General features: G+C 33.6%; 1 protein-coding gene across 1 annotated transcript in view; it reads left to right on the top strand.

The window, feature by feature from the left end:
- CNBD1 (cyclic nucleotide binding domain containing 1) overlaps positions 1 to 14,530 on the top strand; it is a 565,408-nt gene extending 550,878 nt beyond the window's left edge. The window contains exons 12-13 of the mRNA XM_023222919.1: positions 1,887 to 1,946; positions 14,378 to 14,530. Of these exons, the coding sequence (XP_023078687.1) occupies positions 1,887 to 1,946; positions 14,378 to 14,494 (177 nt within the window). The 3' untranslated portion in view covers positions 14,495 to 14,530. The remainder of the gene's footprint in view (positions 1 to 1,886; positions 1,947 to 14,377) is intronic.
- Positions 14,531 to 25,140: the final 10,610 nt, after the last annotated feature.

Genomic DNA, 25,140 nt, shown 5'->3' on the forward strand with positions numbered 1-25,140 from the left:
GTGGAAGCCACTTGGAATTTAAGGAAAATAGATAAATTTAAGAATTTATTTTGATAGTGCAGAAAAATTATTTTTGTATATTATAGTTCTTTGCTTATTTTGTTCTTTTATGTAGACATAATACAAAAATAAGAAAACTGTGGTCTAAAATTTCTAGTAGATCATTACACTTTGTTGACAAAAATAGATTTGGCACATGAAAGACATTGGAATGTGGGAGGATCTCATTATCTAATACATGAATGAAATTCTATTCTTACAAAATCAAGTGATGGTGCTTGGAAATCCTCCATGCCCTGGTCAGCATTTCTCACACATGTGAGTGGAGCTAGGATTTCCACTCCCTGCATATGTTTAGAGTGTCACCCTGGACATCTGCTAATGTTGAACATCTGTTTTTTGTTTTCATTGAAAGATGTTTAATTTGGAGTGCCAAAAAGAGATGGGGTCATTAGTTATTCTACAATGTGAAGCTATCCAGTAAATTGTTCTTGTTTGAGGAATAATAATGTCAAAAAAGCTAATTAATCCTAAAGTTTCCTTCACATTGAGAATTATTACAGACATAATTTTAAAAGAAAATGCCAACCTATGATGAGTCTCTGAGAAAAAACAAAAGTGATTTCATTCAGTATGTATCATACAGGAATTACTGTAAACTGGTATTTTTCAAACACTAAAAAACATGTAAGTTGTGAACATAGGCAGATACTTATGTGTCTGTAGAATCAGTTAATATTTAAATTATGGCTAGTGTTGCTTGAATTCATTCATATTTTCTTGAAATGAATAGTCCATGTTGCTTACCCTCTATTAATTTGTTTATTTGATTTTTTAAAAATTAACTGTGACAAGTTATTGTCATGTTGAGCTGAAAACTTACCATGTTAAGTGACAGACCATATTCCAGAAGAGAAATAAGCTGTGGTACATTGTATGCCTTTTATATTTGTATTATATGTGACAGTGTATGAAACCAGATTCACTATCATTTGACTTATTTTGATCATCAATAGGCCATAAGTTACTATTGCAAGTTTTTATATGAATAGTTAGAATGTTAAGTAGTGTACTCCTTTTTCTGCTTAAGAAATCTGTTTTTATATTTATATATTTAATTGAGTCCTTCTAAAATATGTAAAATGTAGTAGAAGCATAATCACATCCTTCTAAAATGTAAAAATGTCCTTTTTCGTTTGAGAACTAAAGCTCTGTGTTAGATCATTGGTAAGAAATTTGTGGGTTTGAAATTTTTGTATGCATAGTAGATAAACATTTATTCAACTTATGTGTAGATTTATATTCACTCATGTTTGCAATTTGAATTTTAAAACAGCAAAATAAAAAGGATGATATACACATAAGAAATGGAATAATGATCTTAGTGTCACATAGCAGTATAGAGACCATGTTGGTCAAATCTTTAATTTTAAACTGGGGAACAAATCTTAAAATTCTCACCCCTCTGTTTTTTACTTGTTTCCATTTTATAAAATGGTAGTGTTATTAAGATGCAAGAATGCCTGGGAAGACTTGTATGTACTTGGAGTGGGGAGGGTATGGGTGTGTCTTGCTTTACATAAACATAGCTAAATTCTTTATATATGATGATTTGTCATTATAAGTACCAATACAACTATTTTTTTGTCCTGTTTTTTGAAAGTCTCACTTTATTCTTTACATTTTTGGATTGTTCCAATAAGTTATCCTATTTCTTTTTACCATGTGCCTATTCAGTGCCTCTGCTGTTATTTTCCAGCTGTCCACAATTAAACATGTCAAGGTTTGCTTTGATTATAAATTTAGTGGAAGAAACCATGGTATAGAATACTAAATAATTGGAAAAAGGGCTCATTTATTCAATCTAATCTTGTGTTCCTTTGTAGGAGGATGTCAAAAATGAATATTTGAAAAAGGAACAACAAAAAGAATGGAAAGATTTCAAGGTATAATAATATATACCAACAAAATAAATAGGATCATTAATTATTCTTATAACAAAATATATTAAATTAGTGATAAATATAAATATTAAGGGAAATTAAACTTTTATAATGAATGAATGTTAAAGAAAATATTTATACTAAACATATTATTTATTCCTTTATATCTGAAAAGAGCATGTAAAATAAATTTGTAGTAAGTCTACATTTTTTCCTCCAAATTTAGAGGGAAGAAAATGCATTAAGTACTTACAATATGCTAAGCGGTTTATGTATGTTGTCTCATTCAGCGCCTTTAACTATAGTTGTTGCTTTTCTTATTTTATGGAAGAGGCCGCTGAGGACTGGAGAAATTAAGGAACTTGTCTGAGTAACACAAGTAGTTACTAAAACTGCCAGTAATCTGACTCAGGTTTGCCCAATTGAAAGTATGAGCTCTTCACAATTTTATAGTGCTTACTGCTATAGAATGCAGTTGGCAAGCGAAAATAATAAACTGTTTTGTAATGTGCAGGTCAAGGGAAAAAAATAGTGACTATGGTGATTTTAATACTGATACGGGATTAATCCACATTTTTTGCACTTTGAAAATTTGACTACCACAATCATCATCACCACTGTCATTATGTCTCATGTCTTCATTGCTTATCCAACACCTTCTCTAAGATACACACGGTGGGTGGAACTCTTTAAAGATCTCAGTTAAGTACATCTTTGAATATATTGAGAAATAAAATAAAGATAACTTGGAGACTTTTAAGCAGCTGAGAAATACAGTCTCTCATGTAGTAGAAAATACAAAAGGAATACAACATAAAGAGCTAAGATAATATATTGTCTTTTAAAGAAGCAGCTTCTCTTTTATTTGTTTGGCTAACACAGTAGCTTGATATGCTATGAGATACCACATTATCAACAGAAATTAAAAATGGCAGGCAGAAATTTTAAGTAGGGCATTCTTTTAAACAAATATACTACAGTGGACTCCTCAGATAAATAGAAGGGTAATCGTTTTTCAAACAGCTCCACCTTGGGCTCTGAGCCTGAAACACCATAGGTAAGTGCTGCACATCTTCAATGTGGCTTTAAGCGTCTTCCTCTCTTTGTGTCATGGGTGTGCAGAAAAGTGTAGGAACACTCACCAACTTAGTAAGAAAAAGTGGGGCAGGAAAACTTTCCAAATATTTGTTTCTGTTAAGAGGCAGACAATGAAGCAAAAAGTGGGATGAATTCCCACGTTAAAACACCGCCTTACATAACCATCTGCAATGATGCAATCTTTGGCAGAAGGGCAGTTTGCTCTTGCCTTGACAAATTTCTAATTTTCTGTTCCTGGTAAGCTAATTCTTATGAGTTTGCACATATTATTGTCAGTCTAGAGGACCTATTTAGTTCCCATCAGGGATCTGCATTTTTCCAAATATATTAATTTACTAAAATATGAAGCCTAAGCCTATTGTTGAAATATACACATATTGTTCCTTTTACATTGTAGTTCCTTCTAAAATAAAATGTCATTTCTTTACTCCTGTATGTCATATAAAATAAAGAAAACATTTTATACTTTCCTATTTTTCTTAAGAAAACATACAAATTTCCTTTTTTGAATTACATGCAGTTTGGTAATTAATTTTGCCCCTAACAACATCTCCTGCCCTACTGAATTTCTTTCAGTTCCCTAAAAGGACATTCTCTCTCTTGTCTGAAACACCTTTCTTGAACTGATTTGTAACTGCTAATTGTCATTTTCACTAATAGACTATAATTTCAGTAGGTGACAGATAGTGACAGGCGCATTCCCTGCCACATAATAAGAACTTAATTTTTATGTTGAGTAAATGAATGAATGACATGCCTATCATCTGTAGATGCTATTACCTCTGAAGTGGCACACAAAAAAATGGGCAATAACTCTGTTGCTGTCACCACCAATCTATATGGAAGTGAGTTCCCTAGCAAGTCTGGGAGCTCAAGGTTCTTCCTTTATTCAAGCAGTTGTTTCTTTATTGATACCCTGCTGTCAGTCACAGTGTCACCATATATTTAGAAAGGGATTCAGTGATCTCCTAGCTGGATATATCAGGATCTCAGATTTATTAAAGTTATTGTGAAAGCAATTTATGAAGAGTGATTTGCAGAGATTTGTCTGAAGATTGTTCCTCTTATCCCAAGTCCTAAAATCTGGATGATTTACCCACTGTGTAAATTCACCTGAAACAGGAATTCTTGTTAAAGATGTCTTGTTACCTGGTATTTGATGATTGCTTCTTGCAGGATATCCGTTCTAGCACAGGGATTTATCATGGAAGTCAACCTTGATTTTTTTTCTTCTTATAGTGTATCCATCAGGGAATATTGGAAAACCTAGGCATTTAGAAAAACATTTTTATGAGAGTAACTCCATCAGATTTCATAGTCTGTGGACATTACATTCCACTAACGAGAACAGGTTATGAGCTTTCATGTTCATGTTTTCTAGTCTACTAGCCTTAAGCAGTATAAATATTCTATAACCATTTTTCTTATTGGTTCATAAAAACTGAGAAGCTGAGAACCGAAATTGTAACTAAGAAAAAATTGAAAAGAATATGGTAAAATACATAGTTGTGCACAGTGGTGTGTTAATCAATGTTTACAAAACTGTTTCCCTTTACTCCCCCAAAACTCTTGATTTGTAGCATTTTCCAGTTTTCATGTTGTAAATAATCCCGTTATAGGCACTTACATGCAGGTGGGAAGAGATGCAAGGAGTCAGCCCTAACGGTACTGTGAGCCCACTCCAACCCACCAGGGCTTCCTGTGAGATTGTGCACCTGTGGTGGGGGTGGAGTTAGGAGAGGTGGGGTAAACACTTAGACCTACTGTGAAAGATTAAGTAAAAGGTAGAAATTTGGAGAAAAAATAGCATTAATGAAATTAGTATTACTGACAACAGTATCTTCTGTATTGCTAACAGCAACATAAACATATCTTGGATTTGCCAATATAATCTTTCCATATTTTCTTGCTGGTTCTCCTAAATTAACTTTTCCAGTGAACAGTATTTGATGCCTATGCTTCTTCTTTATTTTTTCATTTAGACAATATATACCATGCAGTCTTGCCACCCGATGTCCCTGCATTCGTGTCTGTAATCAAGTCTTTGGCTCTTCTGAGCAAGTTTGAACTCTTCAATGAACCATTCAGGTTTTTGCACCTAATTTTCCCAAAGTTTTGCCTTTATGACCATCCTATTATGTTTAGTTTTCTCTTTTTTTGAGATGGAGTCTCGCTCTGTCACCAGGCTGGAGTACAATGGCGCGATCTCAGCTCACTGCATCCTCCGCCTCCCAGCTTCAAACAATTCTCCTGCCTCAGCCTCCCAAGTAGAGTAGGTGGGATTACAGGCACGCACCACCACACCCAGCTAATTTTGGTACTTTTAGTAGAGACAAGTTTCACCATGTTGGCCAGGCTAGTCTCGAACTCCTGACCTCGTAATCCACCCGCCTTGACCCTCCCAAAGTGCTGGGATTACAGGCGTGAGCCACCCACACCCAGCCTCGAGTTTAGTTTTCTTACTCTTCCAGCACAAATTCTATTTTGAGTCTGTTATTTGTAGTTTCCTTGACTTCTCTGAACCAGTTTCAGTCTTTCTTCAGCCAATTCCAGTATTCTTTCAAGCTACAACATCCTCCATATTTTATAAAACGTTCCCTGATTGCCCCTCACTAGCACTAATAGTCCTCTCTTAGTGAAGAAATATAGTCTATAATATACAATTAGGCACTTGGTTATGTATTGAACTAATATTGCCTAATGTTTTATATAGATGCCTCCCATTATCTTTTAAAATATATTTTAAGGTACTTGTGAACAGAGACCATAGAATATCAAATAACCATGAAGACACAGGGAAACCTAATAACAGCTCAACGTTAACTTGACTATAGAACTGGAAAACAATTACTTTGAGGAATAAATTGTTTAATGCTTTTATCACGTTTTGGTTTCATAACCTTAAAATAGTTGAGTCATTTTAGCAGGTTGAACTACAATTGATAGGATGATAACAGTAACATCTATCTATTTTACTCATTTGTATTCAGAATAAGCTTTTTTTTGTTTTTTTGTTAATCTAATCATCTTTGAATGAAATATTAAAGTAGTATGAATCAGAGTAGAATTGTGAGTCAGAGAATAAATCATTTTAGCATTAAGAAACTAAAGCATATAAAACCACTAGAAAAAAATGAGCATGAAATTACTTTTCAAAACATCTGAAGTAATCACTCTGCGTTAGCTTACAAACTGTATTCAGAAATTTTTAATGTAAATATTCAATAGGTTGCAGAAATAAAAGTACAAATCACGGATTCAGCTCTGGTACTTAGCTATGAATTTCTCATGCACTAAAAGGTTTTGTGAATTTAGGAAAAGGAGTCCAGTGAGAAAAATTGGTAGTCTAATTTTTAGTGGGCATACTAAATGGTTAATGGTGTCTGTTGCAGTTTATTAGGCTTATTTTAACCAATATTGATACTTCTTTTCAAGAAGAGACAGCATAGTCACAATTTATTACACATCTCCAATCTGTGCTACAAAAGCACAACTCAAGTAACCTCACAAAAATACCCTCAGAACCAGGTGGTGGAGCACCCCAGAGTCCAAGCTCCTTGGGAGGCTGAGACAGGAGGATCACATGACCAGGATTCAAGACTAATGAGCTGTGAGCATGCCACTGCACTCCAGCCTAGGTGACAGAGTAGACTCCATCTCTGTAAAATAAATAAATAACTAAATAATAATCACAGAGATAACAAAACACTTTCTATTCCTTTATGTTATAGCCTATGGTTAATTATTTCTTGTCCATAACTCCAGAGCAAAAAGCACATAATATTATGGAAAAAATGTTAATAAATATAAAATACCCAAATTCCCTAGTTGCACATTTTTTATTAGCACATTTGTATTAACAGTCATACCAGTTCTTTGGCCCTAATATCATACCTCTTCTATATTCTTTCAAGTGTTAGAAAAAAATGAAATTAAACATCTTTTAGCCTTCCTTTTCTGGGCTATATTGCAGTAGTTCCTTCAGTTAACCTCATAAATTCTATTTTCCTTTTCTTTAATTATGTTGTTGCTGTCTTCTGAACCCTTGATGATTAGCATGAGACCACTAAATTAAATTTTACTTGTTATGGCTCAGTCTCTATATACCAAGTTATTACATTAATTGACCTGATGCCTCAGGCTAGTCTTCATGACTGAAATGAAATATATTACTGTACAGTGAAAATTTTGTTTTGCTTATTGTACCAACTGTTGGTTGATCTTTTTATCATAAAATTTACATTTGCTTATTCTTCCCATTGAGAATATTATGAAAAGAAATATTCATCATTAATTCCTTAAGGTATATCTATAGCTTTTAAATGAAGAATTGATGCTTTTTTTTTCATTCCTCTCATCTTTTTGTGAACGTTGTCTCAGGGCCAAACTTGTCCTTCAGTTTGTCTCTTCCTCTGAACATTAGGAATTTAGGCTCCTTGAAGAGAAGGTATCTTGTTTATCTTGTGTATCATGCCTCTTGGAGAGGCATGTACAGTATAAAAACCCGAAATGATACATAGGCAGGCCTTCAGTAAACATGAGTTAAATGATGAAAATGAATAAATCCTCGGATAATTCAAAATACGTAGAAAATAGAAAAGTCCATGGGTGGGGCTAGGGGTGTAGCAAACAGAGATTTGGCCAAGGACACAAAGTAGCAGATATGTAGAATGAACAAGTCTAGAAAGCTAATGTATAAACAGGAGGACTATAGGCAATAAAATTGGGAGATACTTGAGATTTGTGTTAAATAGTGCACTTTAGCTGCTCTTGTCACAAAAATAAAAGTAACTATGTGATATGATAGATATTTTAATTTGCTTCCGTATAGTAACCATTTTATTGTCTATATGTATTTTATAACATCATGTTGTTAAACCTTAAATATGCATAACAACATTTATTAAAAAGCAGATGAGTCATTATTTCCTGAAATATAAAAAGAAGAAAAACTTTCATACAATTTACTGGTATTTTTTGAGCACTACTGTGTGTCTGGCTAAGTAATCAGCAGTAAATAAAAATGAAACAGTTCCTGTTTATATAGATTTTCAGGATCTATCTAATGAGGAATATAAAAATTACAAAAATTATATATCCCCAAATAAGTGTATATATAGCATTGTGAGATGTGCTCTAAAGGGTGCTGTAAAGGAAAAGAACTAGGAATATGAGGCAAAATAATGGGTTCATCTGACAGGTTTTCCTTTGAATTATCTGAGTTTCCTTCACTATCTTAAGAATAGACCTATAATCAATGGCTATTTTAAAATAACTTATTTTTTTGATTCCATTCGCTTAACACTTCTGATAATCCTTTTTCCCCTCTTTTCTTTCATATGTGTGAATGGACATATATATCAGACCCACTAAATTATTTGTAGAGATATTTGGGCATATAAGCTCTATACAGACACAGATAATTCTAAATTCTCACATTCACCACTTTTCTATCAGATTACAATGTCTTTCAATTCAATACTATATTTAAGATATGCCTACTAAGAGCAAACTATATATGAGGTGTTTTATTTTTGTAGCTTTATTGCTTCTTGTTTTATACCACAACACTTCTTAAATGTGGACGTTTCTATTGTGCAGATTTTTCTTTCAGAGCTTAGAATTTTTTAGATTTTAATATATGATGTGGAAGTTGTAGAGTGGTAACATTATATAATCAAGGAACTGCATTCTACGGAGAGCATTTGTAATTCCCTTTGTTTGTGAAAGAAACTTTAATGTTGATGTTGTGCATTATGAATAGTACTGTCTTATCTTGAATATATATAGTTCTGTGATTCTACCTTCAATGTAAAACCCCAAACAACTTCCATGATTCCTAATATAAGGATGTAAGTATTTCCTCAGTTCAACTGTAATTCAAGAGTTATTTAACACAGTGTTTAATGATATAATACGTCTGTCTGCATTGAACATAGGCCAATTCATTATATGCAAAGGGCTTGTTTCGGTTTATCACTGGTAGGAGGATGAAAAATTCAGGGATATAAATCAGGGCACTGAGGAACAGCTTAATCAGTGATAGTTAAAAAGTCACTTCATATGAAATGGAGAGTGCATTATTACCACAAATATTGAGGAGAGAAGCCAGGATATTAAGCCCCAGTGGAAGAAAAGGCTTAAAGGCCTTGTAAGGAGACAATGCTCTAGGGTTTATTGTTTGTCTGGTTGAATATTTTGAACTTAGAAAACCAAGTCTGACATATATATGAAGGAAAAATGACAAATGGTTTTATATAGCATGATTCAGCATGGAAAAGGCTAAGCCAGGCCACAAATGAAATATTTTGACAGGCACAAATTGCAATTTAGAAGTCACCATGTACACCCCAAGCAAAGGGTGGCAACGCTGTTTGGCCCCTGAGACTCAGTGTAATTTCTTAAGTATCAAAACAGGCAGGTGGGTTTACAAAACAGCAATCACAGAGTAGGCTCATCAACAAGAAAAAGGCTTTCTGATCTCATCCTCATGGTGGGACGAGATACCTATGTAGCCAATAAAAGTTACGAAGTTGACAAGTGCTGCTTTCCAGAGTTAGGGCTGCATGGGCTGGTCATTGCAGCAGGGGGCTACGTCTGCTGGGTAATCTTTAAATTTCCAATGAGTTTATCTGTATATGCAAGAAAGTTATAAGAAGGATTCACAAATACCTATTAAAATATATATTGTTATGGGCATATAGGTAGAGACACATCTATAGCTATAACAATATTATGCACACATTTAGAGTACTTTATTTTTGTCCTGAGTACTATGCATTTATTGATACATTTGCCTTATATATTTTAAAGACAAAAAACATAAACTGAGATTGCAAATACGCTGTTTATTTCCAGAATAAGAAAATCATTTGCAATCTGATGAGCACTGCCTTTTCCCATCGCTGAGCAGCCAAACCCAACAACTGCCTTGCTCTCTAGCCCTTACCATTACTAGCCTGCAGGTGAAACTCGTCCTCAGGGCTGGACTACTTTTCTGATGCTGAGCTTTCCTGTTCTTCAACTTCTGCTTTTGATAAAAGCCATAATCATCTGGGAAATATGAATGCAGTTTCTGGAGAGAGCTGAGCCCTTCTGAGGATGAACTGCCTGGTGGGCCAAGTTTTGTCATAAGAAACTCACAGGCAATTCACACTGGAATAAGTGTCTAAGGGTGTGGGAACATGTGGACAGATTTTTCACCCTTTGTGTTTAACTTGGCAGTCTTTGTCCTCACCACTCACTATATTGTTTTATAACAATGACATCTTCTTATAGGATTCACATGACTAGGTTTTTAATAGAAAAACCTGCTGGTTTTCACAAGATTTGGAAAAGAGAAGATGGATAGGGAGGCTGTTATAAAGCTTTTGTCCATTTTCAAACCAAGCAATAAATCTAAAAAGCTCTGTGTCCAATGTAAACCACAAATGAAGAAGTGCTGAAAAGTGTTCAAATTAATTTTCCAGTGCAATGGAAAAAAATACAAGTGCTATAATATCAGCTTCTGCAGTTTCCCTGTCTGCTCCCCAGGCCATTTCTCTTTCTCTCCCTCTCTGTCTCTATCAAAAGATATGCTTTGATTTGCTGTTCACTAAGCTCATTAATTCTAATTCCTTTCTTAACTTTGTTGGCAAACAAACATAGTCATATTGTCTAGCTAAAGAAAGAAACTGAATACAACTGAGAGTGAATGAGGTCCTGATACACGCTCTAACATGGATCAACCATCAAGACATTATGCTAAGTGAGATAAGTCAGAAACAAAAGGACAAATACGTACGATTCCACTTATATGAAGTATTTGGAAGAGTCAAATCTTTCTCAGATTCACAGAGACAGGAGGAAAAATGGTGGTTACCTGTGACTGAGGGGAGAGCAGAATGAGGAAGTATTATTTAGTGGATAGAGAGTTTCAGATTGGAACTATGACAAGTTTGGAGTAGACTGTGGTGACAGTTACCCCACAATGTTGATACCACTGAACTCCACACTTAAAAACAATGAAAATGGTAAATTTTATGTTATGTATATTTTACCACATTGAGAGAAAGAAAGAGAATGGATGGTGGTATAAGACAAGTTAATATGTTTCGGACCATTTTCTAGCACCTTATTTTTGGGAGAAAAATAATTTTCTTTTAATTTTTCCATTTTCTCTGTCTTCAATAATTAAAATTTACTGGTGTAAACAGAATAAGTAGTAAAATGCTATAATTCCAAGTCTGACATAACACCAGCAACACATCAGTAAAACTTAACTCTGACTATCCTTAAGACTTAATCTTTTTTTAAAAAAGTGTATTTGACAAAATAAATTAGTAAGCATAAAAAGAATAAACTGAATACCACATCCAATTTTCCAACTCCCAAAAGCATTGTCTTTATAATGGGACTTTAGTGGGAGAATATTTACAATCAATTCAGGGAAGGAGAGGATATAGGAAAGCATGTATGTAGTTGGTGGAAGATGAAGAAAAAGAAGGTTATCTCAAGAGCTTGTCACAAAATTTCAAGAGGAATTGAGATCTCATATGTTCCACAAGAGAGAGGCCCTGTGCCAGCTCCCTCATAGTACCCACTGAGGTAGCACACTTCTGAGAAAATTACTTCGTGGTACAACTGGAGAGGGTGGACTGCAGACAATGATATCTTATGAGGGATGGCCATCCACAGTTAAGAGATGAGTGGTCTCAAAGCAAAGCATTTCATTGACCATGCAGAGAAACCAGGCATGCCTTCTCAAAGGCTTAAATTGCATCAGGCTCATAACATTGACACTGTTGTGAATAGAATGTTAGTGATATTTAAAAGTGACTAAATTCAATTTCCTGTAAGTCCAGAGAGTGAATTTTTGGAGTAGATTAAATTTAATTGAGAAAAATAAAAGTAATGTTACCTTTTTGTATTCAGTAGTAGGGTAAATTCTGGAACCACTGAATAAGTTTGCTTTCCCTGAAACACTGTTATTATGCTATCTATATCTTATCAATGGTGTCTAACTTTAAAAAATAGATTAATTTTATTAAGAAATGGGAGGTATAAAATTTACAGAATATCATTTTAATTTGACTATGAAGTCAGAATTATGTTTTGTGCTAAAGTACAGTAACTTCTATCAAACTAGTGTTCTTATTTTATTGTTATTTTTCTTCTGTCCTTTTACCTGGCTTTACTGGTCTTCCTTATTTTTATTGTTTCTTTTACTGTATGTTATTGCCAATCATTTTTGCAAGTATAGCAATATAAATAAAAGATATAGAAATATAAATGAGTTTGACATTAATTTTCCAAAAAACCTGTTACTTCTATTGATATCTGCTTCTGAATCTGTGATTTATATTCTCCATATTGATATATTTGTCTGACATTCTGCTATCCTTTTGGTCAACACAGTTCTTCCTGTTTTCAGTCATTATTATTAGATTATAAGTTTTGTGGACTTTTTGAGCTATTTACTTAAACAGGATCATCCTATAGTTAGAGCTTCTGATTTTATGGGAACATGAAAAGAAGACTCAATCGGATTCAAATCTGGGCTTCACAACACTGTTGAGCTGTATGACTCAACAGGCTACTTAACACTGTTTTCATAGGTTCCGTATGTTCAGGTTTCAAGAAACCACTATATCTGTGTGATATCATATATCTCTTTATTGTAAATCTATATATTAAGACTGCTTGTCACTTTCAATGTTTACAGAAAAGTAATGTAAATGTATCCTAAACTATTTGGATTACCACTTTTAAGTATCCACTTACTGCAGAGAGTCATTGTCTCTGTTTTTAAATAGTACTGTTTTAATTACTTAAGTTTTATGGGGAAAAAGTTAAGAAATTTCATATGTAACTTTCTCCTTTGGACCAATTGGATGGAAAAACATTCCAATGGTAGGATGTTAAGTCCAAAAAATAGTGTATCAATCCTTCAAAAGGAGAAATGTGGTATAATAAGTAAATTAACATACTGCGTACAACAGTGTAAGCTTACTGAACTAGAAGCAACAATAAACACAAAACTGTGCTCTAATAATAGGTACCATATTCATTATGAGGCTGGATACAGTTTCAGCTTAACTATATTATCCATTAATTAAATTCATATTAACATGAATATAATTGATTTCATAGTTGTTGATGGGGCATTCGTTGCAAAACATTTCTGTTCCAAAAATTAAAATCTAATTTTATATGTGTTACATATTACATATGTATTAATTATATATACATATATTTGGCATTGTAATTATTATTATCCCAGGAGTCAGCTAGAGTTTTTTTTTTTTTTTTAATTAAAAACTGCCTTAGCGTCCTCATCTAAAAATCAGTCAGACACTCCCCATATTTCAGGATGGTTATGAGGGTTAAATGAGACAGTAGGCAATCAACACAAATTCATTTCTTCTGCTTATTTATAAATGTGTTTTACTCCCTATGGCTTTTATTTTATTATCTGTTTTTACAAATAAAGTAAATATGAACAAAATCAAGTATAGAACAAGATATGTTTTAAAAATATTAATGTAATTCTTCAGATTAAGCTAAATTTTGCAATAGTACAAATGATTGCCAAAACCTCAGTTACTTTCAACAACAAAGATTCACTTCTCATTCACTTGTCACTTGCACGATGGTTGACTGCATCGTGCTTGGATGCAGAGTATTACATTAATGGGGAGAAAAGACAGACAGTGCAGGAAAGACTTGATGGCTGCTTCATATAAATGGCACACCACATGTCTCCTCTCATTGTATCGACCAAAGCAAGTTACGCAGCTACCCTTGGCATCAGTGTTGCAGAGAAGTCCAAGCCTCTTCTATGCAGGGGCACCATAGAGATGTACCCATATGGCAGTCCCAAAGAGAAGACATCAAACATTAAATTGATTATGCCAGCTAGTCCAGTAATTGAAAGAACTTATTATCTTGGCAAAATATAAAAATAAGGCAAATAATTTCTTGTTATCTGTTCAGTATCAATAACAGGAAGATAAACCAAATACCACATGTAGAGTTTAAGGATCTCAGAAAAGAAGCATGTTTATTAACATATATTTCCCCATATATTTGTTTTTAAAACTTAAAAATTAGCCTTATACAGAAATAATTTATGGATATAAACATTGAAATAGTTTCTTAAATAAAAAATTATATAAAAATTATATTTTCTATATATTTTGCTAAGGTGAAAATTCTATCCTTAGAAGTTCTGTGCATTTTTGTTTTTTTTTTTTTTCTATTTCTTTATATATAGATTTCAAGCTAATAATACTATTATAAGCCTTAAAGTTTTAGGATGATAGGATTAATTATTTTTAACAATCTTTTTTTTCTAGGATAAGACTGTGAAAAACTCCTTGTATTATAATGGAATTATTCCAGGCTTTGGAAAATGGGACCATTACTGGACCAGCATTCCTAGGAATCTCAAGGACACCTTAGTCAATTATTAAAAATACCAGCTCGTAAAAAGCTGGGGATTTCAGCATGCATTATTGAATCTTTTTAGTTTTTTATTTGAAATTACTATAACCATCTACCAAATTGCCTTAACCTTTGTTTTTTCCTGTATATTAACTTCCTACTAATTTATTTATATAGATTAATTTTACGTATATTTTAGACAACTAAATTTTTCTTCTATTCATTTTTCAAGTTCCTTTATTAAGGCCTTGTATCATAAAAGGAGATAAAAATATCTTTAATAACAACAAGTTTTAAAGGGCCAAAGATTTTTAAGTAAAATGATTTCTGATGCGTAAATCCTAACTGGAGATATTAAAATAAAATAACATTCTTTGGCTTATTAGAGGAAGTATAAAATTGAAACATTTTTGTTTCAATTTTTGTTTCAAACTATTTTTAGTTTGTTTTTGCTTTTCAAAACTATGAAACAAAACAGGTTTTCTTATGTTAGACTTGTTCACAAAGCAAAATTTATTTGCCATGCACTTCACACTATCTATAAGCAGGGAGAATGTCTACCTATTGTACTACCCCAAAAAAGTGTTATTTCATGAATTCAAACTTACTCATGATTCTAAATTAGACTATTTTAAAATTAATGCTACTATAACTCTTCAATCATTATCATCACCATTTTGATACATTTTCTTTGATGTCATGAGTCCTTCCAATTCCTATAACATGTCCTTCTATTAAAGGGCCTATAATATCTCATATTGTTTAACCATTTGATGTTCAAAATTATTATTTCTGGTTATACTTGATTTAATGCTTCACAGTAATAACTTATGCATACACTCCCTGGAAAACTTCTAATATAAGAATAAATAATGATCGAGATGGTAGAGATGAAAACATCAATAGAAACATAAAAATCTAATTTGGTTCATCATCCCTTGCTAGAGGCAGGAAATTTTTCTAATTTCTCAATTTAATTAGGGTGGGTTTCAAACGGAGTTTCACGCTACATGCTTTCTATATAATACAACATTTTAATAACACCATTTGACCATTTCAACTATCTTCAAATACAAAGTTGTTTCAAATTCTTTTAACATTTGTAATCCAAACAAATATAATTTGATCTAAAAATCATACTAAGTTAGGCCACATAGAACTTTCATAAGCAGTATAAACATGTATGAAAGTGACACATGATTGTCAGCAATTGCTACACCAGAGGCTACTTGTCAGGAAATTTTAAAAGATTATGTGGTAAGTGGTGAGATCAAGACCAGCGTCATGGTTATGATACCATGTTCAATAGCACAGGGTTTTGTGCTTGGAAAATTTCATGCTAGGTTGAATGATTTTCTGTCACCACCTTGAAATTCTGAATTTATTAGTAATGTCAGCCCCCACATTTTCTTTTCTTTTTTTTTTTGTCTTTTGAGATGGAGTTTTGCTCTGTCACCCAGGCTGGAGGGCAGTGGCACAATGTTGGCTCACTGCAAGCTCCACCTCAGCCTCCTGAGTAGCTGGGACTACAGGCGCCCGCCACCATGCCCGGCTAATTTTCTCTATTTTTTGGTGGAGACAGGGTTTCACCATGTTAGCCAGGATGGTATCAATCTCCTGACCTCGTGATCCACCCGCCTCGGCCTCCCAAAGTGCTAGGATTATAGGCATGAGCCACCGCTCCCGGTCCACATTTTCATATATAATTTTCATTGCTCTGGGAAAAGTATGTAACTTGTTCTGAGTGAGACCTACATCATGGTTAGCCATATATGCCATATTGGGGTCTTGGGTTTTGTCCTGTGAGGCCTACATGTCACAGAGTCACAGAATGGTTTTAGACAGGCAAATGATGCCATTATATTTATGTTTTCAGACGATCACAAGAGTGGAGACACTAGAAGCAAGAACACAGTAAGAAAACCATACCAATCACCCAAGTGAGATAAAATGAGAGCCTGAACTAAGCCATGCTAGTGCAGTTAGATAAGTAAATGCAGATTTGGAGATATTTAGAAGAAAACCTTGAAAGGGCTTGGGCCAGTCATAGGTAGAGAGGAAGCAAGAGGATTCAATTGTTTCTACTGAGTTGCTTTCACATATATTGACCATTTAACCACTTATGATGAGAAAATCTGATTAGTTCAAATATTCTTAGCTCTTCTGATAATATGTGTCAAACCTATCTCTAACTCTGTTCATCCATATGTAATTCTGATAAAGGACACTCCAAAATGTGGAGAACTATGGAAACCAGATCTATTTGGAATCTTGTAGGAATTCAAATTTCATCCAGTTGCAGATTTTAATTGTTTTCAAATAAGTTAGAGCTGGAGCTCCAGATGGAACTGGAGATAGAAACCAAAAATTGTGTTATTTATAAATAACATGTGTGTGTGTGTAGATAGGCAGATAGATAGGTTTCTGGGAATTTGGTTTTTACATTTCTTGTTAAAGCAAAGAGTATCCTTCTTCTATCAAAGTCAAATACACAATCCACTTTTGTTCTGCAACCCAATCACAATAACTTAGCAAAATATTTTCTTTCCTTATTCTCTCTTCTCTGTTATGAATGTCTTCCTCCATACTAGATAAACTACATCAGCATACAAACTTTCAGCACTCTGAGTCTTCTGATCTACAGCCGTAAAAACCCCCAAATCCCTCTTTGCCAATCATAAACCCTCAGCTAACTTCACTGTTCATAGAATCCTCTCCTTCAGCACTGTCTCCATTCCCCTGTCTCCCATTCACATATACATATTATGAAATATTCAAATACATGAATGCAGGAGAAAATAATGATATAAAGGAAATTCATATGCTTATACTCCAATTTAAGAAAGAAAACTTTGTAAGCCCTCTTTCAAACAGAATTGAAATCAGTAATTAATTAGCTAATGCAAAATGTTAGCTAAATTAAAAATTAAAAATTATGGAAAATTATATGTACCTACACCTTAAACATGATAATCTTAAAACATATAATGCATGTTAATTTGCCAGATGTTAATGTGTCAGATGAGTCCCACAATTGGGAAAATTGACATTCTGAGTCTTCTTTCTGGTGTGAACTACAATCAGAAGCACTGTGCACAATGTCCAAGGCTTTTTAAAAAACTCAAGTAGAATAAGAACTTAAAGAAATTTTCAATGTGATCTAAAAGCAGAAAGCATCTTTATTTTTAAAGATTTTTTTCATCTAAATCATCTAAATGTATTGTCTGGTTTAAACAACAATATTTTAGAATATCACAATTCTTTTTTGTAAAAATATCAAAGGTATCCAGCAAAATTTCCAAGTAAATAGCCTTCTCTTTATTGATAATATTAATTTATTTATTAAGTATTCAAATTACTTATTTGCGAATGTATTACATGCATTACAAAGTTTGCTCTTTTGTTCTGCAACCTAATCACGCTAACTTAACCAAATATTTTCTTTCCCTGGTTATTCTCTGCTTTCTTTGTTATTAATATCTTCCTCTATACTAGATAATGTACATCAGCATACAATCAGCTAATGCAAAAAGTTAAATTAAAAAATTATGGGAAATTATATATACATGTATCTTAAACATTATAGTCTTAAAACATAATGCATATTAATTCGTCAGATGTTAATGTATCAGATTGGGAACTTGACATTGTGTGTCTTCTTTCTGGCATGAACTGCAATCAAAAGCACTGTGTACAACATTTAAGGTTTTTTCAAAATCAAATAAAAAAAGTCTACTTGATTTTTCTAATGAGTGTAATGGGAGCCTTCTATCTACATACACTTTAGTTTGCTTTGGTTTATTAAATTGATTTAATCTAGTCATAGTATTAATTACTATGTTTTACATAGGATGTGGAGAACATTGGTTAATTTGGTTAATATATTATCAGTGATCGGTTAAGAAAGTCTTTGCTATAGTAATAATTAACATAAATAAGCACTTACGAGCCTTCAAATGGATCAGCTCATTTCATTCTCTCAACAACCTCATACAGTAAGTTCCATTATTATTCCCTACTTTACAGATAAGGAAATGGAGACACACATAAGTTAGTATTTTAGTAAATGTTAAAATTCTTTTTTGTTGCTCAATTTGTTTCTCAATTTGTTGTTAACAGGAAGCATAAGGAAAAGGCTAGGCCATAGTAAACCAACCAATTGATGTTTACTTTGCCAAGGCCTCAGTATGTCCCTACGTGAAAATAAAGCAAAGTTTTTGGGTATATTATGTGATCTTATTCATTATGGTAACAAAGGAATTTTCTTAGTGGTTGCTGGAAGTTCATATGATCCTTCATCACCATCTCCAAGCTTAGATTTGTTTTTTGTCTGAAAATACAGTAAAACTGGAGACTTTTACTAGCGTTCTACTGCTTTTCTGTTTTAATTTCTTTTACGACATGCTGTTTCGTACCTTCCCTTTATAAATAATGCAGCCCTTGGTACAGTTCTTTTAAATCTTTCATGCTTACAAAACCATAAAAATATATCAGATCATGTACAAATTGCTGCTGAAGGTGCTTTTCAAGCTCTTGTATTATAAATGAAATAAGATACAGGAGTTGATGCCTGTTCACATAAATAGAGAATATTGACAGTATAAAGTGGTTTGAATTACCATGAAATTATAGAATTATAAGATAAAAGATATATAAGGGCCTTGAGAAATTTTCTGTTCAAGCTGCCCGCCTTTAGGCAGGTAAACATCTGAAATACTTTGTGAAAATATTTTCTTAGTTTCTTTATGAATATCTTCAAGCAGAAAAACTCCAGAACCCACCAGAGTGCCCCATTTGAATGATTTTTGGCTTAAAAATGGGGGAAAAATCCTTTACTTGTGTACAACCTCCATTGCTCTTCATTTCTTATTTATTATTGTTATACTTTAAGTTCTGGGATACATGTGCAGAACATGCAGGTTTGTTACATAGGTATACATATGCCATGGTGGTTTCCTACACCCATCAACCTGTCACCTACCTTAGATATTTCTCCTAATGCTATCCCTCCTCTAGCCTCCCACCCCCTAATAGGCCCCATTGTGTGATGTTCCCCTCCCTGTGTCCACGTGTTCTCATTTTCAGCTCCCACTTATGAGTGAGATTGCTCTTCATTTCTATTAAACTATTATTCCTTCTTTTTTCCTGTCCTCTTTTCATCTTTCTTTTTAGGAACTCATTGTTTTTTCTCTTTATATTTTTTTAGGATATCATTTTTTAAAACTTATTTCTTGTGTCTATCTATAAGTTTTTAGATAGTTTTAAAAATAGAGTAACCAAAATAGAAAATTTTACAAATCAGTTATTATAGAGTAATGCCACACAGTAATGTTGAGCTTAATCATTGTGGATTCTGGTGATTTTTAACAAAATATAATTGAATTTCACTTTCTTTCATATATTCTCTCCCATTTTCTTCTGAACTTAGTTTTTCTACTATATTACCTATAATTTTAGGATCTCTTATTCAGAGATCAGGGAGGCATTTTTTTTTCTTTGACCTGGCTTTAATTAATGTTTTCCTTTCATAAAGGTCAACAATAATAGAAATAATTTTGTTATTTTTTTTCAACAATTCAGTTTTAGTTTGTACTCATGGTAACACTGATTGTAATAACAGGGCTTCCCCTAAGAGCTTCAGTACTTAGAGGAGTGTATACAAGAGGTTTGCCATGGTAAATCCTTGCTCTTATTTTTTCTTTCTCTCTTGTATTATTCACTCTGGAGAGCTAGATGTTATGTTGTAAGCAGCCCTATGGAGAGTCCTGGGGCCTCTGGGCAACAGCCACCAAGGAACTAAAAGCCTAGCAACAACCAAGTGAGTGATCTGCCAAGTGCACTTTCCAGCCTCCATTGAGCCTTGAGACAGTGGCAGCCCTGGCAGACAACTTGACAGCAACCTCATGAGAGACCTTGAGCTAGAACCACCCAAGCCACTCCCAATTTCTTACCCTAGGAAGTGTTGAAACAGTATATGTTTGTGGTTTTGAGACACTAATTGTGGGAGTAATTTGTTATAAGGCAATGATACCTAATACAGAGGTAGTTAATTCTATTTGTTTTTATATAAGCCTTTTGTTTTTTGTTTCTTTTTAAAAATATCATAAACATGTGAAAGTATCCATAGCTAATAGTATAAGCACTTTATAATATACTTCTATTACCTGAAAATGAACCCCCATTTTTCTCTAGAGGATTTGTGACTAAAAAAAAAAAACAGTACTTTTATATGTTCAATTCCCATTCTTGTTTCCAGGAACACCGTATGTATAAATTCAAAAACACATGCAGCCCAGATGAATTAGGGCAGTGTCAAAGAGTTGCATAGAAGCAAGGAAAATAATTTACAGAACAATAATTATGGAAAATATTTAATCAGTAGGTTAACTGAGATACAGGTAGTCACTTCTAGAAATGCTGACAAAATAAGATTCCAATAGAAGAGCTATAAAACAGAATTCTTTTTTTTCAAAATTCTTAATTCAACAAATATTTGCTTAATGCCTATTAAGATGCCAGATAGTTATCTAAGATGTAGAAATAGAAGACCAAAAAACAAATTTCCTCTCTGGAATTTATATTATACTACCTCTGAAAGAAAATATATAAGATGGTAAAAATGATGGACTGTAGGCTTGGAGTACATGAATTTGGGATTTACTGTTAGTATGCTAGGAAATCACTAGAGGGCTTTGAATAAGAGGTTTTCATCAACATTATTTATATGTATGTATTTATATTTATTGATACATTATTTTATATAATTTCTAAAAGCTCAATATTTTTACTTACTTTTTAAATACTCTGTTTTTTTTAGAGAAGCTTTAGGTTAACAGCAAAATTGACACGAAGGTATGAAATGTTTCCATCTATCTCTTGCTCCTACACATGAATAGCCTCCCACTTTATGAACATCCTCCATCAGAGTGGTGCATTTGATACAAGTGAACAACTACATTGACAAATCATTTTTACTCAAAGCCTATAGTTTAGCATTAAGGTTTATTCTTGGTGGTGTAGCTTCTACGGGTTTGGACAAATGTATAATGGCACGAATCCACCATTATAATGTCATATAGACTATTTCCACTACCCTGAAAACCTACCGTGATTTGCCTTTTCATACCCCCTTTTCCCATAACCCCTGGCAATCATTGATCTTTTACTGTCTCTATAGCTTTGCCTTTGCTAGAATGTCACATAGTTAAAATCATACCATATTTAGCTTTTCTTCACTTAGTGAAAGGCATTTAAATTTCCTTTATTCCTTTTCCTGACTTGATAAATTCTTTTTTTTTTTTTTTAGTATTCCATTGTTTAGATATAACAGTTTACATATCCATTTACCTTGAGAAGGACATTTTGAGGGCTCCCAAGATTTAGTAATTAGAAATAAAGCTGCTATAAATATCTGTGTGCAAGTTTTTATATGGATATAAGTTTACAAGTCTTTTGGGTAAATACCAAATCACAGCTACTGGATCATATGACAAGAATATTTAATTGTATAAGAAAACGCCAAACAATCTTTCAAAGAAGTGATTTTACCATTTTGTACTTCTACCAGCAATGAATGACGGTTCCTGCTGCTCCACATCCTTGCCAGCATTTGGTCTTTTCAGTATTCGGAATTTTCAGCATTCTAAGTGTAATTATATAATAATATTTCAGTGTTGCTTTAGTTTGCATTTATCTGATGAACTATGATGTAGAGCAGGTTTTATATGCTTCCTTTCCATCTATATATCTTTTGTGGCAAGGCATTAGTGAAGGACTTTAGCCCATATTTTAAATTGGGTTGTTTATTTTCTTACTGTTGAGCTTTGAGCTTTAAGGCTTATTTGTATATTTTGGATACTAGTCCTTTATCAGATACATCTTTTTCAAATTTTCTCCAGTCTGTTATGTCTTGACAATGTCTTTCACAGAGCAGAACTTTTTCATTTTAAAGAAGTACAACTTATTCTTTCTTTCATGGATGATGCCTTTTAACGTATAATTAGAAAGTCGTCACCAAACTCAAGGTCATCTAGATTTCTTTCTATGTTATATTCTAAGAGTATTATAGTTTTTATTTTATATTTTTGTTAGTAGTACATTTTGAGTCAATACTTGTTAATAAATTTGAAAGATATGTCCATTTTTTTTGGTATGTGGGTGTCCAATTGTCCCAGCACAATTTGTTGAAAAGATTACCTTTTCTCAATTGCATTTTCTTTGCTCTTTTGTCAAAGATCAGTTGACTGTATTTATGTGAGTCTATTTCTGGGCTCTTTCTTCTATCCCGTTGATATATCTTCTTTCTTTCTTTCTTTCTTTCTTTCTTTCTTTTTTTTTTTTTTTTTGTTTTGAGATACAGTTTCACTCTCGTTGCCCAGGCTGGAGTACAGTGGCACGATCTTGACTCACTGCAACCTCCACCTCCCAGGTTCAAACAATTCTCCTGCATCAGCCTCCCAAGTAGCTGGGATTACAGGTGCATGCCACCACCCCCAGCTAATTTTTGTATTTTTAGTAGAGATGGAGTTTTGCCATGTTGACCAGGCTGGTCTCGAACTCCTGACCTCAGGCAAACTGCCTGCCTCAGCTTCCCAAAGTGCTGGAATTAGAGGCGTGAGCCACCACACCCTGCCATGTCGTCTATTCTTTTGCCAGTACCACACTGTCTTGATTACCGTAGCTTTATAGTAAGTCTTGAAGTCAGTAGATTCAGTCCTCCAACTTTTTTCTTCTCCAACTTTGTGTTGGCTGTTGTACACTTAGACTCTATATAAACTTCAGAATCAGTTTGTCAATATCCATAAAACAATTTGCTAGGATATTCATTGTGATTGCATTGAATCCATAATTCAATTTGCAAAGAATGAATAGTTTGATACCATTGAGTCTTTCTATCCATAAACATAGAATATCTCTTCATTTATTTAGTTCAACTTTGATTTTTTAAATCAGAGTTTTGTAGTTTTCCTCAAATAGATTATATACATATGTGTGTGTGTGTGTGTAAGTATGTATATATGTGTGTGTATGTGTGTGTATATATATAGAGAGAGAGACAGAGAGAGAGAGAGAGTTAGATTTATACCTAGGAATTTCTTTTGTGGGAGATGCTAATATAGATGGTATTGGGTTTTTAATTTCAAATTCCTCTTGTTCATTGCTGGCATGTACAAAATTGATTGTGTATTATAATCCTTGTATCCTGCAACCTTGTTATAGTAGCTTATTAGTTTTAGGATATTCCTGTTGATTCTTTCAGATTTTCTTCATGGACTATCACATCACTCTGAACAAAGGCAGTTTTATTTCTTCCTTCAAATAAGTATGCTTTTTTCTTGCTCAGTAAAATGTGGGAAAAAAGTGGTGAGAGAGGGCACTCTTGCCTTGTTCACAATCTTAGTTCAAAAGATTCTAGCTTCTCCCTATTATGTTAGCTATAAGTTTTTAAAATATGTTCTTTATCAAGTTGAGGAAGATTCTCTCTATTCCTAGTTTCCTGAGCATTTTTATGATAAATTGATATTGCATTTTGTCAGACACTGTTTCTGCATCTATTGATATGATCATATGATTTTTCTTCTTTATTCCATTGATGAGATGGGTTGCATCAATTGATTTCTGAATGCTGAATCGTCATTGCATGCCTGGTCATGGTGTATAATTCTTTTTATACATTGTTGGATTTGATGTGTTAGCATTTTGTTCAGAACTATTGCATGTAATCAATTTATATTTTTAAGGTATTTTTGGAGAAAAGCTATAGAAAGAATTAAAGCAAGGCAGTCAGAAAGGAAGCAGTTTCAATGATCAAGGTGAGATGATATTGACATAACTAGGGTTTTGTTTGTTTTTTTTTTGAGATGGAGTCTGGCTCTGTCACCCAGGCTGGAGTGCAGTGGCAGGATCTCAGCTCACTGCAAGCTCCGCCTCCCGGGTTCACACCATTCTCCTGCCTCAGCCTCCTGAGTAGCTGGGACTACAGGCGCCCGCCACCTCGCCCAGCTAGTTTTTTGTATTTTTTTAGTAGAGATGGGGTTTCACCGTGTTAGCCAGCATGGTCTCGATCTCCTGACCTCGTGATTCGCCCGTCTCGGCCTCCCAAAGTGCTGGGATTACAGGCTTGAGCCACCGCGCCCGGCCTCTAGGGTTTTTGGGTGGAGCTGGTGATAATTCATTAGATTAAGGATGCATTTTGATGACAGAGCTGATAGAATTTGAGGGTGGATAGATTGTGAAGTTTGAGGGAATTAAAGAAGACAAGAAGGACTCCCTAGCAAAGATTGCTCAGGATTTGGTGAGATTCAAAGCTTAAATAGTTTCAATGGCCCTCTTAACTAAATAATACAACATTACAAATTAAACTAGACCCTTATTATTGGAATGAGGTTTTGCAAACATAAGACCTTGAAACTTAGATTTCATTGGTTTCACAGTAAAACTGTTTCTTTTAAGGTTTGGAATGAATAAGAGTGAATGGGGATGTACTTTTCTGATGTATGAAAAACTGAGAGAATAAGGAGATGTGGGTGGGAAATCAACAGTTCTGATTATGATACATTAAATTCAAGATGCCTGTCTTGAGGTAGGTATCAGTTTTACTGTTGGAAATAGATATAAGATGGGGAGAGACATTTGAAGGTCATTAGTTTGCAACTGCTTTTTAAATGCATGCAAC

This window comes from Piliocolobus tephrosceles, chromosome 7 (genome assembly GCF_002776525.5).
Source record: "Piliocolobus tephrosceles isolate RC106 chromosome 7, ASM277652v3, whole genome shotgun sequence".
NCBI lineage: Eukaryota > Metazoa > Chordata > Mammalia > Primates > Cercopithecidae > Piliocolobus > Piliocolobus tephrosceles.